Source organism: Schistocerca gregaria, chromosome 2 (genome assembly GCF_023897955.1).
Source record: "Schistocerca gregaria isolate iqSchGreg1 chromosome 2, iqSchGreg1.2, whole genome shotgun sequence".
In the NCBI taxonomy this organism is placed as follows: domain Eukaryota; kingdom Metazoa; phylum Arthropoda; class Insecta; order Orthoptera; family Acrididae; genus Schistocerca; species Schistocerca gregaria.
The window spans coordinates 438522631-438542901 of NC_064921.1; the positions used below are offsets into that span (position 1 = coordinate 438522631).

A 20271-nucleotide genomic window follows, 5' to 3' on the forward strand; every position below is an offset into this window, starting at 1 on the left:
GAGACAGAGCCTGAAACCGGTTCGTCAGACAAACTGGAGAAGACTTCCGTTCAGCCCTCCGGAATGTCTTTCGTCCCTGCCACACCAACAAGTGGCGACGAAAGCCTTAACAATTTTGGAACAAATCCTTACAAGATACACACTTACCAACACACGCACACATCGCTTTAAAAAATCTGCCACATTTTCATAGAAATTTACTTGCAGAAGGCCGAGCCGCCACACTCACCTTTCCTTGCACCGGGGGCCAATTACAGCCCAGCCCACGGTGAAGTTCCGGAATTCCAGGCTCTCGAAGCAGGTGTCGCAGCTGTTTCTCTGGAAGCGTGTCAGTGTGACGCAGAAGGCTGACCTCGAGTCGATAGAGTTGCCGCCTCCAACATCCAGGCTCAGTTTGGCGCGACCGGGAGCGGGCGAGTCAGGCGGGAACTTCGAGCACTCCACGTGGGGCATGTGTTGTCGCCAGGAGCATTCGGGGACGGTCACCGTTGCTGCCCCTGGAGGGACGCACCGGAGTTCGTCAGGCTGAGCAGCAGGTGCTTTTGCTGTTGTGGTCAGCGGTGGCAGCAGTAGTATGATCGCCATCAACAACGCCACAAGCTGGTGCAGCGTCGGCGGCCGAGCTGCCATGGCCGCCGCGACTGGAGCACTGTGCGCGGACGGCCGCAGGAAGCGCTCGTTATCGCCTGGCGGCGGTTTGCGTCGCCATTCGCCCCGACGCCGCTTCTTATCGCCACAGAAGCGCTGACTGTTAGCTCTGCGTTATCATCTGTAAAATTTGTCTGCGTGACTCTTAGAAAGCACACTTAAAATTCGATACAGGGTGGTCTGGTAGTCTGGGAAGCTTGAAAGGATGTTTCAGGGTAGGTTTTGCTGAGAAATAATTTTTAAGGAAAAATCGATACTTTGCACCGTTTCCGAGTTAGTTAGAATTGAACATAGTCAGTGAGGCAGTTGCGTGCGCAAATTCAAGCGACCCGCCAGAGACGGCGTCACCAAACGCGTTCTTCGTTTTGCTTCCTAAAACCGAACAAAAAAGCGACAAAAAGAGGGAGATGGGACGGTAATAAGGATCGAAGCCGAACCAAATGCTGGATAATCTCTCATTTCTGCTATGAGAACAACTGACATTAATTGTATTTGGCGCGCCACTCGGATTTGCACGCCCACCGACCTAATTGGCTAACTCTCTAAACCACCACTCTAATGAAAATAATTCGCAGCAAATAGTGTATCATACTATTTTTCTCTGAAGTGATGAACTTCTTCACCATACATAATTATGTTATAGTGTGTTACAGATATATTACATATATCCACAATCTATTTTAACCTTAGTGAGTAGTCTCAAGCGGTTCATAAAGTAATGACTATTCCATTTACTTAACTTTTTTATCCACAGATAAGCAGGAAACAAATTTGTTTTTTCTAATATAACAATGCTACATTTTTTCTGCAGGGTAGAACTGACCCAATAAAACTCTTTGGTAAATCTGAAGCAGTGAACACATTGACCACTTGCAGAACCTTGCCAACTATTCGTCTACGTCAGTATCACTGATGGATTAAAAGATATTTCTAGTACGAATCACTCAGTCACTCTTTAAAGAGATAGGGAGATAGGAATAGAAAGAAGGTAAACTGTCTGCTGTACTTTGTCACATGTCAAAGATAATTGAAATTTGTAAATAAAATACATCGGTAAGCATCAGTCACAGCTATTCATTCTTAATGATACACTGGTTTACAGGATTCCCCTGGAATTATAATACAACTGGTGACTTATTTTCATCTGACTTATCAAATGTTTCTTCTTCAAAAGTCTCATCACTAACGAGTTGAGTAACAGATACAGTATATTCATGTAGATGCCATGTTAAATTTTGCTTCTTTTGCTAAACAAAAACAGAAATTGAAGAAACTTGAAGATTAATGGTGTAAACGGAACGATTGTGTATTATCAAGCGACACAGTGAGGGCACACATATTTTTCCCATATTGTGTCTTTAAAATTTCAAGAACATGGTTGCGCTTTGTTGTTCTTCTACATGCAGACGAACAATACTGTCAGATGCACTGCTATCCGATTTGATTCTAGGAGGGCATACATTTCCGAAAGTCTATTTATTCATTGTAAGGAAAGGTCCAAGTATTCTATTGAAACAGAATTGTTTGGAGAGTTTAATACAATGTGTGAGAGTTTACGATTACATTCTGATAAATTCCATGAATGCACGGAAATGTCTGTGTCTACATTTGATTACGTTTTGAAAAAGATCGATTCACTGTTGAGAGTACCCGGCACCAATTTCCATTCAACTATATCACCAGAGGAAAAACTGTATATTTACTTTGATGTAAGTAAAAGTCAATGCAACAACTTTTTGCTTGTTAAAATGTTATGTTAAACAAAAACAGCATTATATAATTTGAGCAATTGCATCTGCCGTCACTGGTAACAAGAAACTTGCGAGAAATGTTTTCGAATTAATTTTGTCAGAACAGAATGACACAATAATAATATTTTATTTGTCATCAACGTTAAGCTTCATTGCTATTTCGGTCCATATCCTTCTACCAAACTGCCTATGCTTATACTGAGAATGACTACTCTGCTAAATTTCTGGTGTCTCTGGTACCCCTGTGATAAGTTCTTCGACACACATGTCTGGCTGCTCGCTGAACGCTCGAGAAACACAAACTGGTTTTCGTTGCACGTGTATGCCCCGCTGCACGCTGTTACTGCCAATAGCACGCCCATCGGATACGACAGGACACTTCTGTATCGTCAAATAGATTTGCGTTGCACACTGGGGGCGACAGTTTTCAAAGCTGCCCGGCTCGCTCACTCAGGCCACGCCATTCATTCTGTTTCGAGACGCATTGGCTTTGCCACGTTTGGATTACCATCAGTAGAGGAGAAGAACGATGACTCAGGTGCATGTATTCGCAAGCAGTAAGTGAAAGAACATTCAGTTAGGATTTGGGATGAACACGGTTGTTCGCTTGTATCGTACAGGTTTGTTAAGGATAGCTAAAGGGGAATCCGTAGAACCTCAAGAGGGTTTTGGTAGCAGCCACAAACGTTCAATACTTTATTTATTCTTATATTACGCACGAACTTCCCATAGTAATTTGCAATTGTCGTCCCTCGTTAAGTGTTTTGCACAACAAGAGTGGTGCACTGCCAGACGAGAGTACATTTTCTGGATTTTCTGCACAGACAGTTCTGTTGCCACATGGATAACGGGTGCACCACAGTTTGGGACTGAAATGTCATGGCAGATTAAGTTTTTATGGAATATAAAGTGCAGCAAATGCCTGATTTAGTTCTCAATTACGAAACAGAATGCAGAAGGTGAATTTAGGATGTTCTAGTAATACAAAAAGGGACGCCACACCATCTGCAAGGCAAGAAATTACAATTGGAGTCCCACAGGGTTCGATCATTGACCCACTATTGTTCTTGGTTTCTGCCCCAAAACTGAAGTACGTGGGACAACACGATTCTTGTTGACATTACGTCTGTATTGCACTATCATTAACCATGAAGTTCTGGCGGTGTATGGAGCAAATGCAATGTCGCATCCAGCAGCAGGTAAAAGGTGGAGTCAATTTAACCAAAGCCACACAGATGCGGGTGATACGACTGCTGGGAAGGAAGGCTATCGACACCGACAACAGGTAACGATCTGCAGTCAGTTGACAAACCAAATTCGCAGCTGTAATAGAGTGATAAGGACGTTCACAGCACTTCTCGAATGAATCCGTGACCGAGTGCGTTTCTGTGAACCTCTACCCAATACACAGCACAGACCCACCATGTGCCAAATTGTATCAGCAGTACGCCTACAGTCTGTCCCATTTACGAAAAGATATAAATTCAAAATATAGGACTGGATTAAATTCACAAAATGCTTAGATGAAATGATAGCAGACATCCAACCAGGCCGAGAGAAATATGATGTTTTTACTACTGCTGTGCAAGCATGCTCTCGTAAGTCAATTCCAAGAGGCTGTAGGTCTCAGTATATACAGGGAACAGACCAGAGCACAGCAGATAAGTTAAAAGAATATATCTCCCTCTCTGAAGACAACCCATTTAGCTAGGACATTATTAAAACTGGCTGACAATTAATTCAATATATGGGCGAAATAAAGAGAGAACGCTGGGTTAAGCTGATGGAAGAACTGGACTTGGAAAAAAACAGCAGAGAGGCCTGGAAGTTAATAAGATCTCTGAACAATGACCCCACAAAGGCCCCTTGCACTCCAACATTACACTTAACCAGATTGCTCATCAACTCTTGATAAATGGCAAAACAAATAAAACAAGACTATCTAAGTTTCATAGAAATGTCGAACGAGAACCATCTAACTTGCCCAACCCATTCACTATCAGAGACAGCAGAACTAGATGATATGCGTATGAAGCAGATTCATCACTTTGGAAACCTCACCAAGCAATGGAGTCTACAGCTTTTCAATAACTGCCTGGAACGATGCCGAAACCCTAAAATCTAGAGGAAGACTAAAGTTGTTGCTCTTCTGAAACCTGGAAAGCAGGCAACAGACCCAAAGAACTTCAGGCCACTATCACTTCTGTGCCATCTTTGCAAGGTTTTCGAAAGACAGTTGTCGAACCACATGACACTATTGGTTGAACCTTTTCCCATCCCAGAGCAAGCTGGATTCAGGCCAGGAAAGAACTGCTGTACACAGACCCTTAAACTGACACAGCACATAGAAGATGGTTTTCAGCTCTGAAATATCACTGGAGTTGCTTTTTTCGATCTCTCTTCAGTCTATGACACTGTACAACATCAAATCATCCTAAGGGAGATTTACAACCTTACTATGGACTTCAGGCTTACACAAATCGTTGCCCCCCTGTTGCAGAACCGATGTTTCTTTGAAGAATTTCAAGGCAGGCGGAGCAGATGGTGAATACAAAAGAATGAGCTTCCGCAAGGCAGTGTCCTAGCACCAATGTTGTTTAATATCTACATCAATGACCAACCACTTTCTCTCCACACAAGAAGTTTTCTGTATGCAGACGACCTGGCATTGGCAACTCAGGGTAAGAATTTTGAGACAGTAGATGAAAAACTCACTGGTGTTCTGAAGACTCTCTCAGAATCTTATGAGGAAAATCATCTCAAGCCAAATCCATCAAAAACTAAAATATGTGCTTTTCATCTGAAGAACAGAGAAGCTTCTCGACAGCTGCATGCGAACTGGAATGGAAAGAAGTTGGAACACTGCAATGCTCCAGTTTACCTCGGTGTTACCCTCGACCGCTCCCTCACCTTCAAGGCATACTGCATCAACCTTAAAGGAAAGGTTTCACCGCGAAATTGCCTACTGCGCAAAGTGACTGGTTCTGGATGGGGCGCCCACCCCCAGACAGTAATAACAACTCTTCTGTCACTCTGCTACTCCACTGTCGAATACGCCGCTCCAGCGTGGTACAATTCTGCACATGCAAAAAAAGTGGACACTACCCTGAACTAAACCTGCAGGCTGATCACAGGCTGTCTGAAGCCAACGCCAATACAGAAGCCGTATACACTTGCAGGTATAGGCCCACCCGATATTAGACGCGAGATGGCTGCTAGCAAAGAGAGGCTAAAGGTCTGCAATAACCCGGTCCTCCCCGTGCACGAACATCAGTCACCAAGACCTCGACTGAAGTGCAGGAAGAACTTTCTACAGTCTTCTGTTCCAATTGACAGAGGTCAAAGTATAGCCAGTGTTGAACTGTGTAAAAAAAACACACCCTGTCCACCCAGAGCGAGGCGTAATTGAAGAAACTGTGCCACCTGGTCACCAGGAAGGATAGTGCACATGGAAGTCCTTGAACAGACTGTGCTCCGGCGTTGCAAGAACGAAGGACAGCTTGATGAAATGGGGCATCACACAAGCGGAAGACACATTGTGTGAGTGTGGAGATGAACAAACTACAAGCCATATCCTGAAGTGTCGTCTCTGCCCATACTCTTGTACAGGACTGGAACTGCCCTTGGCTTGTAGCAACGCACTCAACGTTGCCAAATACTGGACACAACTAGTGTAAAGGTGTTTATTATGTAAAATTTATTTCTGACTCCTATCGTAAATATTGATTTTTACTATTGTGTGTATTATGTAAATATTGATTTCTTACTATTTTCCCTATGTGTTCATTTTATTACGTTTATATGTCTTTGAATAACTCATGTATACAAATATGTAAATTGTTAAATCAGCATAGTCTGTGTCCTGGTACTTCTGACACGAATAAATAATAATCCAAAAATTGAACGATTGGTAGAACGTTCCGATCGTTGTTTACAGAGACTTGGTTGACTATGTTGCAAGATAGCATCAGCGTCATGTAACCGTGTCACTTCGAAGTATAATGCAACAATTAATGAAAGCTACTTAGGCTGCAATTATAATGTGTAATTTACTTTTTCAAGTCCACTCGTATACTGTACCTAACAGAATACAATTATGAGCCCACCTCTTTGTGAAGCAAATGGATCACGTGAATCGCACAACAATATAAATGATTTTTCACAAAAATACAATAATGACATTTTACGGTTCGAAAGACAAAACTGAGCTCCAGAAAGAGCTAGTTTGGAACGCATCATTCAAGTTTTGAGCTCTGTAGAGACTGTCAAGTTGACAGTCCACTCACAGATATTCACTGTATGCAGATAAGAACACTGGCCCAGAAAGTAAATTACTGAATGGTTTTACACAACATACTTTCACAAAAATATCATTGTTGATGGTGTTGAGACAGCAACCAGCCACAAGTTTATTTTAAGTTCTTTTATTCAAAAGCTACAATTACCGGTTTCGAATCATTACAATTCAACGTCAGACGGCTTTCATGCTTTCATTGGCAAACTAAAACTATGAAAAAAAATACTCTAGACTGACATTTCACGACAACTAATCAATAAAAAACGCACCGCATGTTCTAATGAAACCATGAAAGCTGTCTGACGATGAATTGTAATGACTGGGAACAGGTAGTGGTACCTTTTGAATAAAGGAACTAAAATAAATTTGTGGCTTGTTTCTGTCTCAACACCATCAAAATTTGTTTTCAGATAACAGCGACGGCCTCCAACCGTGTTATCATATGACAAAATTGCATAACACGTCATTTATTACTTGCTCTCTTGATGCTTCTTTGCTCGGCTTCACAATAACGCTCGTCAAATCTGCAGGAAGGATTCCTGATTCAAACAAAACGGCAATTCCTTAACATAAAGCAAGAACAGTAGAAGGCCAATGATACAACCCTATGGGACTTCCATTATAATTTCTCGCCATGCAGATGATGTGGCGTCCCTCACTGTATTACTGAAACAGCCTAAGTCAATTTGCTGCATTCCGTAATGAGAACTATGTAAGGCACATTCCATAAAAACTTAATTGCTCTAATAGACTGTTATGACTCACACAATCAAATACCTTCGATATCCCAGTTGGTGATTTATCATTCAAAGATCTTATTATGTATTCAATAAATGTAAATAGACCTCTTGAAATCCAAACTGATTGACTAAGTATCCTATTACTACACAGACAGGTGGCAACCCTGGAGTACATCACCTGCTCAAAAAGTTACAAAATTATGTAGTAGTGTTGACTTGACATCTGTGGAGTCACCCTTTCTATAGAGATGCCTAACGATGGCAAATTTCAATATTTCAGGGAAAGCACCCTGAGTTAATGATAAGTAACTAAGAACATTAAATAATATGGGGCCACAACTTTTTAGTGTGTTGTCGGAGATATTATATACTGCATCGGTCTTCCTACCACTTTGCCGCAACATACTATTCTAAAAGCATGTTATGGAGAGATCTTTAATGCAACGTTTCATTGAAACTGCATATTTTCGTAATACGCAAGTACAAATACCAAATCAACCAAATACGGCACCTTAACTACGAAACTCTGAAATCGAGATCCGATGCACGATATGCTTTTGTCAGATCTTTCAGAACAGGACATGTGATCTCGCCAGCCAATCGCAGCACAGAGTCTAATCAGCCAACTGCAACATTACTTTTTGTCACACGAACACACAGATAGGGATGGTTAATGTTTTAAATTACTATGCATACTTTATAGTAACTGACAAAATGACACCAACACTTATAATCTATAATGAAGCCCCAAAGAAACTGTTACAGGCATCCGTATTCAAATACAGAGCTATGTAAACAGGCAAAATACTGCGCTGCGGTCGGCAACGCCTATATAAAACAACAAGTGTCTGGCGCAGTTGTTAGATTGGTTACTCTTGCTACAATGGCAGGTTATCAAAAATTAAGTGATTCTGAACGTGGTGTTATAGTCGGCGCACGAGCGATAGGATACATCTCTGAGGCAGCGAAGAAGTGGGGATTTTCCCCTACGATCATTTCACGAGTGTACCGGAGTAGACAACATTCCATTGGAACTACTGACGGCCTTGGGAGAGCCAGTCCTGACAAAACTCTACCATCTGGTGAGCAAGATGTATGAGACAGGCGAAATACCCTCAGACTTCAAGAAGAATATAATAATTCCAATCCCAAAGAAAGCAGGTGCTGACAGATGTGAAAATTACCGAACTATCAGTTTAATAAGTCACAGCTGCAAAATACTAACGCACATTCTATACAGACGAATGGAAAAACTAGTAGAAGCCGACCTCGGGGAAGATCAGTTTGGATTTCGTAGAAATGTTGGAACACGTGCGGCAATACTGACCCTACGACTTATCTTAGAAGCTAGATTAAGGAAGGACAAACCTACGTTTCTAGCATTTGTAGACTTAGAGAAAGCTTTTGACAATGTTGACTGGAATACTCTCTTTCAAATTCTGATGGTGGCAGGGGTAAAATATAGGGAGCGACAGGCTATTTGCAATTTGTACAAAAACTAGATGGCAGTTATAAGAGTCGAGGGACATGAGAGGGAAGCAGTGGTTGGGAAGGGAGTGAGACAGTGTTGTAGTCTCTCCCCGATGTTATTCAATCTGTATATTGAGCAAGCAGTAAAGGAAACAAAAGAAAAATTTGGAGTAGGTATTAAAATCCATGGAGAAGAAATAAAAACTTTGAGGTTCGCCGATGACATTGTAATTCTGTCAGAGACAGCAAAGGACGTGGAAGAGCAGTTGAATGGAATGGACAGTGTCTTGAAAGGAGGATGTAAGATGAACATCAACAAAAGCAAAACGAGATAATGGAATGTAGTCAAATTAAATCGGGTGATGCTGAGGGAATTAGATTAGGAAATGAGACACTTAAAGTAGTAAAGGAGTTTTGTTATTTAGGGAGTAAAATAACGGATGATATTCGAAGTAGAGAGGATATAAAATGTAGACTGGCAATGGCAAGGAAAGCGTTTCTGAAGAAGAGAAATTTGTTAACATCGAGTATAGATTTAAATGTCAGGAAGTCGTTTCTGAAAGTATTTGTGTGGAGTGTAGCCATGTATGGAAGTGAAACATGGACGATAAATAGTTTGGACAAGAAGAGAATAGAAGCTTTCGAAATGTGGTGCTACAGAAGAATGCTGGAGATTAGATGGGTAGATCATATAACTAATGAGGAGGTACTGAATAGGATTGGGGAGAAGAGGAGTTTGTGGCGCAACTTGACTAGAAGAAGGGATCGGTTGGTAGGACATGTTCTAAGGCATCAAGGGATCACCAATTTAGTATTGGAGGGCAGCGTAGAGGGTAAAAATCGTAGAGGGAGACCAAGAGATGAGTACACTAAGCAGATTCAGAAGGATGTAGGTTGCAGTGGGTTCTGGGAGATGAAGAAGCTTGCACAGGATAGAGTAGCATGGAGAGCTGCATCAAACCAGTCTCAGGACTGAAGACCACAACAACAACAACCGTGAAAGTCAGGAATCCGGTAAAACATAAAATCTTCGACATCGCTGCGGCCGAAGAAGATCCCTCAAGAACGGATCAACGACAGCTGAAGAGAATCGATCAATATGACAGAAGTGCAACCCTCAAATTGCTGCAGATTTTAATGTTGGGCCATCAACAAGTGTCAGTGTGGAAACATAATCGATATGAGCTTTCGGAATCGAAGGCACACTCGTGTACCCTTGATGACTGCACGACACAAAGCTTTACGCCTCACCTGGGTCCGTCAGTACCGACATTGGACTGTTGATGATTGGAAACATGTTGCCCGGTCTGACGAGCCTCGGTTGAAATTTTATCGAGTGGATGGACGTGTTCGGGTATGGAGACAACCTCGTGAATCCATGGATCCAGCATAGGGAACTGTTCAAGCTGGTGGAGGCTCCGTAATTGTGTGGGTCGTGTGCAGTTGGAGTGATATGGGACCCCTGATACGTGTAGATACGACACCTGCATCCATTCATGTCCATTGTGCATTCGGACAGAGTTGGGCAATTCCAACAGGACAATGCGACACCTCACACGTCCAGAGCACTCTTAGGAGATTAATAACTTCCTCTGGCCACCAAAGTCTCCAGACATGAACATTATTGAGCATATACGGGATACCTTGCAAAGTGCTGTTCAGAAAAGATCCCCACCTCCTCGCACTCATACGGATTTACGGACAGTCCTGCAGGATGCATGGTGTCAGTTCCCTCTACTACTGTTTCAGACATTAGTCGAGTCCATGTCACGTCATGTTGCGGCACTTCTACGTGCTCGCGGGGGTCTTACACGATATTTGGCATGTGTACCACTTTCTTTGGCTCTTTAGTATAGGCTCATTTTCTTCCGAGGGGTGTGGCCAGGTAGGGACCAAAGAGCACAGCCAAAATTGGTGCGATTGGAACGAGAGCAGTGACATCCATTTTCTGCCTTGAAAAGTATTTACTCTTATTTCCGAATATGTCGTGATTTCCATGGGGATGGTTAGGCAGGCCCCAGCAGCATAGGTTAAATTTTCGGAACATGTCATTGTTTCGGTGCGTTCTTTTTCTCAGCCGACTCATCTGTAAGTTTGTTAGCACTGTTCGGCTCTACCATATTTTTCTCTTCATCTATATGTGGCTCTTCCTACTCTAATTCTGATATCAAGCGAAATATATTGCCAAACAGAATTTCGAATTTGCTAACTTGCTACCTCTTCGCAATACCCCTTTTCTTTTTCCTCCTTTAGCTGTTGTAATTCAAATGTCGTGTTTTCTAACTCGCCCTGAAGGGCACATATCTTTGCCTCCTGTTCCTACAATTATTCCATGGAAGAGCCCCACTGGTCACCCCATTCTCTTTTTCTTGCATCCGTCCCATTGAATCCATAACCTGCAATTTTCGCAAATCATTCCTTCTTTAAGTAATCTTCGACAACATCCACACATATCACACAAGGCTGGTTGGTTTTAACGCTATATACAATGAAAGAAATGAAAAAAAAAATTGTGTTACTCTTTTCGTACGATTCTCGCGTATAAACGTTAGGCCTGAAAATACAATTATAAGCGCAATAGGAAAATACACTTTTTATACCATTTTACCTTATTTCAGATAACACTGATACACTTGTAACCCGATACAGATCGGAATATACATTGAATCTCAGTCTTATTGTGGATGACGCAGGATTTGAGGTAATCCGTCTTAGGTACGTGAGAAGCTAAGTACAAGAAGAGAGACAAACGTGGATCAAGCTGAGATTTTCCAAGTTCTATGGAATAGAACAGAATAACTCTGATATCAGATTAATAAGGAAATGAGACTGGGTTGGCGTTTTGGTTTGCTTTTAATGCTTCTTCACATGTTTACATGAACGTGTTGAAGAGCATAGACACTTGAGTCCTAGGACCCACTTAATGTACTTGTGAAACAGAGGACGCCTGTATCCTCCAGTTACGCTTCAACCTATTACGAAAAAAAATGGTATTCCAGGGCACGAATCATGGAAGCAGCCAGTTACTCTGCTGTAAGTGAACCCTTATATTCAGTTACACATCACAAATGGAAGAACAAGAATTCAGCTACATGTAGACAAATGTACAAAAGGAAACCAATAACATGCAGAAAAGTTGTTAAAAGACCTTTTTTAGTATACAAGGTTAATCTGAGTATAGCTCTCGATCACATGATTCCTGCTGTCGGCTGGTGATAATTCGAGGCGGTAGTTTCGAGGAACGTAGCGGTTGAACTTTCCTTCTGGCTGGAACTTTGCTCTGGTTGTTATTTGGTGGCGGCTGTTATACGGCATCATTACGACACTGTTCGCTTACAGATAGTGTGTGACCGCGTCGCCTTTTCCGTCGAATTCGTAATCAGTGACAGCGAAATCAGCGGTTTCTTAATGTGTATGGCCTCATACTGAACTGGTGACAGCGATTGGTACTGTATGTCTCCATCTAAATTACCAAGCACTATAGTTAATATTCATACAGTGAAGTACTTCTATTGGTGACTGAGGACAGTGTACTGAACAACATTACTTCAGTATTTATTTCATTTACAGACTAATAACTATAGTTGGTTAGTACCTCCAAGTAAATGTGCCAAGAGCAAGACATTAATGCTTATTTTCCCTGGGTAGCAGGTCAGGTATTGAAGTGTGGATGCGTAGAGGAAAAACAAATAGTCTACATTGACTGGTAATGCCCATTGAGTGGTACAGTTACGATCGTACAGAAAACATATGGTAGTCAATTATGTGACATGTTTGGGGGAGGACTTTGAGAGGCACAGAAGAAACAACACACTTAAGTGGGAACATATTAAAGTACCAATTATCACAATATCTGCACTTATACTCCGAAGACTCTGCATATAAATTTCAATATTTCTCAGTTAACTTTCATAGAATAAATTAACATGGAAACTAAAGAACTGTATGGCAAGCTCTGTTTAGCTGATTGCTCGAGGACCAGCCCACATGGATGAGCTGGTGGGCTGACTGTCCAAACATTCCAGCAAGGAAAATGTGCCCTTTCATAACCTGTCAACAACATAGTCGACACTGCCGCTGAGCCCACAAGTAGTGAGTAAGACGAAGCAGAAAGGTAAATGCCTTCAACTGAGAAGGAAAATTACAGGAGGACTGACTCTTCTGAAATTAGGGGAAAATGAACTTAAAGAAACAGCAATACTCACATTTATACGCAAGCATAACGACAGTGAAATGGCGCAGCAAGCGAAAATCTGGAAGTGGATAGTTGCTAGAAGATAACGTTAATGTTTGTACCAAAAAATACAATTTTTAATGCCGAAATACCTAATTTTATTATTAGCGTTGGCTTAAACAATTCTGAGAATGTCAGCGATACTAATTTGAAGCAAACTCAAAAGACCTTACACTCTGAACTGTCTGAATTATAAAACCACCTGAAAACTATAAAAGAATATGTAAACCTGAAAGGTATTTTTGACTCGGAGCCCTTTGAATTATACGGACACTGTGAACTAAAACAGAAGAGAAAGGGTCATTAACAAGTTGCCAAGAACCCAACTAATGTAAATGGAACCCTAATAATTTTTCAGGTCAGGTAATTATAGGTCATGAGAACAATGGGCAAACACCAAGCCACATAAATTACAATCAAGCAATGACGCCTTGTTAATTGTACAATACATATACCGGGCAGTAATGATTGAACACCAAATAATCTGCTACTAGTAATTAATACGCTCAAAATTTTACATGTGCACGCTTCAACAATCAGTCCGGTGTCGTTTCTTAAGAGTCCATAAACTCTGCGTACATGATTCGAACTAAACAAAACGCCCCAGTGGGCTCACTTAAGAGGAATCAGTTCTCGCCCCGAGAAGACGTCACACTCACTGATTTTTAATCCTGATTTGTCAGATATGATACTGCGTGAAGAGTTTGACAGAGCACTGAAAGACCTAAGTCGAAACAAGGCCCCCGGAGTAGCCAACATTCCATTAGAACTACTGACAGCCTTGGGATAGCCAGCCCTGACAAAACTGTACCATCTGGTGAGCAAGACGTATGAGACAGGCGAAATACTGTCAGACTTCAAGAAGAATATAATAATTCCAATCCCAAAGAAAGCAGGTGTTGACAGATGTGAAAATTACCGAACTATCAGTTTAATAAGCCACAGCTGCAAAATACTAACGCGAATTCTTTACAGACGAATGAAAAAACTGGTAGAAGCCGACCTCGGGGAAGATCAGTTTGGATCCCGTAGAAGTGGTGGAACACGTGAGGCAATACTGACCCTACGACTTATCCTAGAAAATAGATTAAGGAAAGGTAAACCTACGTTTCCAGCATTTGTAGACTTAGAGAAAGCTTTTGACAGTGTTGACTGGAATACTCTCTTTAAAATTCTGAAGGTGGCAGGGGTAAAATACAGGGAGCGAAAGGTTATTTACAACTTGTAAAGAAAAAAATGGCTCTGAACACTATGGGACTTAACATCTGAGGTCATCAGTCCCCTAGAAATTAGAACTATTTAAACCTAACTAACCTAGGGACATCACACACATCCATGCCGGAGGCAGGATTCGAACCTGCGACCGTAGCAGTCGCGCGGTTCCGGACTGAATCGCCTAGAACCGCTTGGCCACCGCGGCCGGCACTTGTACAGAAACCAGAAGGCAGTTATAAGAGTCGAGGGGCATGAAAGGGAAGCAGAGGTTGGGAAAGGAGTGAGAGACGGTTGTAGCCTATCCCCGAAGTTATTCAGTCTGTATACTGAGCAAGCTGTAAAGGAAACAGAAATAAAAATTCGGAGTAGGTATTAAAATCCACGGTGAAGGAATAAAAACTTTGAGGTTCGCCGATGACATTGTAATTCTGTCAGAGACAGCAAAGGACCTGGAAGAGCAGCTGAATAGATTTAAGTGTCAGGAAGTCGTTTCTGAAAGTATTTGTATGAAGTGTAGCCATGTATGGAAGTGAAACATGGACGATAAATAGTTTAGACAAGAAGAGAATAGAAGCGTTCGATATGTGGTGCTACAGAAGAATGCTGATGATTAGATGGGTAGATAACATAACTAATGAGGAGGTATGGAATAGAATTGGGGGGAAGAGGAATTTGTGGCACAACTTGATAAGAAGAAGGGATCGCTTGGTAGGAGATATTCTGAGGCATCAAGGGATCACCAATTTAATGTTGGAGGGCAGCGTGGAGGGTAAAAATCGTAGAGGGAGACCAAGAGATGAATGCACTAAACAGATTCAGAAGGGTATGGGTTGCACTAGGTACTGGGAGATGAAGAACCTTGCACAGGATAGAGTAGCATTGAGAGCTGCATCACACCATTCTCTGGACTGAAGACACAACAACAACAACATGCATAACTCACGGAGGTCACATCCACCGTCGCCCTATAACCACTGGCTGAATTCAGATTCACGAATGTATCCACGGGCAAAGTGTCTCTTATTCTAGGGGATTTGCACCACGGGTTAAAATTAGTTCCGCAGCACTGAATGCGATGCTCACCGGATTCGTCCTCATGTTTGTACCGCTCTGCCGTGCTGGCGCTGCTGCAGGCAACCAATCCCTCGGGCTACTGCCGACGACTACATAGGCCGAGCTCCGCGACCCGACTTGCATAATGGACGCGGTCCCGTCGCGGAAGGGCGCTGCTCCTCCCCACCCAGCCGCTGCTCTTCGAGGAACTGCCTCCTCCGACGTAAGCGCGGACTCCCCCTCAGCCAACGTAGAGAGACCCAGGCCAGCGCGGCAGGCACGCCCGCGCCATCTTGCGCCGTATGTCGCGAGGCCGGCGCCAAATAAGTTACTTAGTACTTTTGACTTCGCGAAGGTGCGTACGGTTCATATAGCCTGCAGATCTGTGTTCACAATCACACATCTGAGTGAAATACAGGTTGCAGTCGGTGCACACTTCGGTGTTGCATCACGTATATGAAGACGCCGTTTAAATTTTGAAAGTCTGATGCTACTGTAAATCTCAAATCAACTGCGTAACGTATACTCTTCTCAAATTACCGGATGAAATTATATATGAAGATGGTATCTGTTCTTTCGGACATGCCCGAAAGAACAGATGCCATCTTCATATACACTCCTGGACATGGAAAAAAGAACACATTGACTCCGGTGTGTCAGACCCACCATACTTGCTCCGGACACTGCGAGAGGGCTGTACAAGCAATGATCACACGCACGGCACAGCGGACACACCAGGAACCGCGGTGTTGCCCGTCGAATGGCGCTAACTGCGCAGCATTTGTGCACCGCCGCCGTCAGTGTCAGCCAGTTTGCCGTGGCATACGGAGCTCCATCGCAGTCTTTAACACTGGTAGCATGCCGCGACAGCGTGGACGTGAACCGTATGTGCTATTGACGGACTTTGAGCGAGGGCGTATAGTGGGCATGCGGGAGGCCGGGTGGACGTATCGCCGAATTGCTCAACACGTGGGGCGTGAGGTCTCAACAGTACATCGATGTTGTCGCCAGTGGTCGGCGGAAGGTGCACGTGCCCGTCGACCTGGGACCGGACCGCAGCGACGCACGTATGCACGCCAAGACCGTAGGATCCTACGCAATGCTGTAGGGGACCGCACCGGCACTTCCCAGCAAATTAGGGACACTGTTGCTCCTGGGGTATCGGCGAGGACCATTCGCAACCGTCCCCATGAAGCTGGGCTACAGTCCCGCACACCGTTAGGCCGTCTTCCGCTCACGCCCCAACATCGTGCAGCCCGCCTCCAGTGGTGTCGCGACAGGCGTGAATGGAGGGACGAATGGAGACGTGTCGTCTTCAGCGATGAGAGTCGCTTCTGCCTTGGTGCCAATGATGGTCGTATGCGTGTTTGGCGCCGTGCAGGTGAGCGCCACAATCAGGACTGCATACGACCGAGGCACACAGGGCCAACACCCGGCATCATGGTGTGGGGAGCGATCTCCTACACTGGCCGTACACCTCTGGTGATCGTCGAGGGGACACTGAATAGTGCACGGTACATCCAAACCGTCATCGAACACATCGTTCTACCATTCCTAGACCGGCAAGGAAACTTGCTGTTCCAACAGGACAATGCACGTCCGCATGTATCCAGTGCCACCCAACGTGCTCTAGAAGGTGTAAGTCAACTACCCTGGCCAGCAAGATCTCCGGATCTGTCCCCCATTGAGCATGTTTGGGACTGGATGAAGCGTCGTCTGAGGCGGTCTGCACGTCCAGCACGAACGCTGGTCCAACTGAGGCGCCAGGTGGAAATGGCATGGCAAGCCGTTCCACAGGACTACATCCAGCATCTCTACGATCGTCTCCATGGGAGAATAGTAGCCTGCATTGCTGCGAAAGGTGGATATACACTGTACTAGTGCCGACATTGTGCATGCTCTGTTGCCTGTGTCTATGTGCCTGTGGTTCTGTCAGTGTGATCATGTGATGTATCTGACCCCAGGAATGTGTCAATAAAGTTTCCCCTTCCTGGGACAATGAATTCACGGTGTTCTTATTTCAATGTCCAGGAGTGTAGTTAAGGCTCATCAGCCATTTGATCATCTTTTTCTGTGCGGATGCACAACAGTGCTCAGACGCTTACGGAAAGTGACAAAAAGCCGCGATTAATGAGTATAATGGGCAGGGGCACTATGAATATAGTGCGGGACAATAAGTTGGGAATGTGGGTCTCACGGGAGCTTGCCAGAGATAACTCCCTGCAGTCGCACTATCGTCTGTGTCCTCGGCGGCTTATATGGATGGAGCGTCTGCCATATAAGCAGGAGATCCTGGGTTCGAGTGACGATCGGGGCGCATATTTTCAACTGTCCCCGTTGACTTATATCAACGCCTGTATGCAGCTAGGGGTATTCATTTCATTGTAATACCGGATGAAAGCTTTGCAAGAGACGTATTTCAGTGAACTGCAATTATTGGAAGTTAAGCTTAATGAATGTAGTATCTGTTCCCGATAGAACAGATACCATTGATGACCGTCCAGCTTCTCTAGAATGAAATGATAATTAAATCGACACCGTAGCTGCAAACAGGCGTTGGTTACATCATTGGGGGCATTTTGAAAATGTGTGCCCCGACCGGGACTCGAACCCAGGATCTCTTACTTACTATCCTCTGTGCCCTCGGTGGCTTAGGTGTATAGAGCGTCTGCCATGTAAGCAGGATATCTCGGGTTCGAGTCCCGGTCAGTGCACACATTTTCAACATGTCCTCAAGGATGTATATCAACGCCTGTTTGCAGCTAGGGTGTCTATTTAACTATAATTATGCTTAAGGGGCGTACCATGCAGCGATGTAAACAAATTAATATTCTTATTATATTAACACAGTTTATATTGTTATTATTATTAATATTCTAAGCAAGTTGTGTTGCGAAAGGGGAAGGAAACAGCACCGGATATCTCCCCTCCCCGTTCTCCCCCACTCTCCGGAATCGCACCCCGGATCCACGTCTGCAATCTGGTTCATTGAAGTAGGTAATTCCACGAATGCCAGAACTCCGGAACTGGAGTTTTTGCTGAGATCAAGCCACAGGGGAGGAAGTTCCGTAATATTCTTGAGAAAGTAGGAAGGGAAAGCGCAACTGCCTTTTGGAATCGACAACAGCCTCGATATCACACGTCTTTCCAGGCCTCAATGTCTACATGTATGTTTTCGAGGAGTTCTTGTGGTCAAGTAAACATAACACTTAGGCAGGTCTAAGGCGCTGCAGTCATGTACTGTGCGGCTTGTCCCGGCGAAGGTTCGAGTCCTCCCTCGGGCATGGGTGTGTGTGTTTGTCCTTAGGATAATTTAGGTTAAGTAGTAGGGACTGATGACCTTAGCATTTAAGTCCCATAAGATTTCACACACATTTGAACATTTTTGAACTTAGGCAGGTGCTTCAGAGGAGTTAATGCACTGCGTAAACAAGACGTCGACCACACGAGTCGAAGAGTGCGGCTGAGCGTTTATAGTCACCCACAGCACCGAGTGATATAGCGCAATGGTTAACACACTGGAATGGCGTTCAGGAGGACGACGGTTCTAACCCTTCGTCCGGCCGTCCTGATTTAGGTTTCCCGTGATTATCCTAGATTGGTTGGTTGGTGTGTGGGATTGAAGGGACCAGACTGCTATCATCATCGGTCCCTTATCCTAGATTGCTTCAAGGAAATACAGGGATGGTAAACGGCACGGCCGACTTCCTTCCCCACCCTTCCCTAATCCGAACTTGTGCTCCGTCTCTAATGATCTCGTTGTCGGCGGGACGTTACACACTAATCTCCTCCTCCTCCTCCACCCAATGTACTTCCGGCTGCTTAGTAGTTAAATGGACCGTGTACCTAAAGTTCCCTGTTGCGTGGGAGAGGTATGTACTCTGAAGAATAAATGAAATACGCGGAATGTAGGAGCAGTTATAACCGAATTACCAGCGCTCTGTACTTACAACAATGACGACAAGAAGTAAAAACTCGGTTAAGGTTAAATGAATATAAAATTTGGCTGGATGGGAGTACAGTAGTTGGTTAAATTTGGAAAATGTTACAAGTGTAGTTAATGAATTAAAGGAAATCAACGGTCGCCAGCTCACTACGTTAGCAAAATTTCTGTCATTATAATCACTGTCTGGTAATGGTGAGAAACTTGCGACAGGATGCTTGGTTTTGTTCCAAGGCGAAACGGCAGAAAATAACTTGAACGTTTATTATTATTCCTTATCGATTACTGCCAATCACTTTGTGCAATTACTACTATTATTAGGCAAAGACGTGAGCAAAATTTCTGTCATTATAATCGCTGCCTGATAATGGTGAGAAACTTGCGTCAGGATGCTTGGTTTTGTTGCAAGGCGAAAACGGCAGAAAATAACTTGAACGTTTATTATTATTCCTTAACAATTACTGCCAATCACTTTGCGCAATTACTACTATTATTAGGCAAAGAGGTTAACACATCTTCTAATAATTTCCGGGTATGCAGCCGGATCCCGTCGACATTCTGCCACGATATTTCGGCCCAGAGACGTCCGGCCATCATCAGGTGAGTACCCAACTACTGAAGAGCCCAGGTGCAGTCGCGACTGCACCTGGGCTCTTCAGTAGTTGTGTACTCACCTGATGATGGCCGGACGTCTCTGGGCCGAAATATCGTGGCAGAATGTCGACGGGATCCGGCTGCATACCCGGAAATTATTAGAAGAACAAATACGCCGGGAAAATTTCAGAAGTTACACGTTAACACATATTTCTGACTGATTGCGGCTGCGTTAAATTGAAAACTTATTTGTCTATGAAAAAGTACAACAAAAAATCTATTACTGAATTTTACATTGTTAAGCACTGTCTTTCAGTTTGCTGTTT

General features: G+C 43.7%; 1 protein-coding gene across 1 annotated transcript in view; it reads right to left on the reverse strand.

The window, feature by feature from the left end:
* LOC126335828 (toll-like receptor 2) overlaps positions 1 to 15548 on the reverse strand; it is a 108565-nt gene extending 93017 nt beyond the window's left edge. The window contains exons 1-2 of the mRNA XM_049999294.1: positions 15439 to 15548; positions 230 to 769 (exon numbers count right to left, since the gene is read on the reverse strand). Coding sequence (XP_049855251.1) covers positions 230 to 630 — 401 coding nt within the window. The 5' untranslated portion in view covers positions 631 to 769; positions 15439 to 15548. The remainder of the gene's footprint in view (positions 1 to 229; positions 770 to 15438) is intronic.
* Positions 15549 to 20271: the final 4723 nt, after the last annotated feature.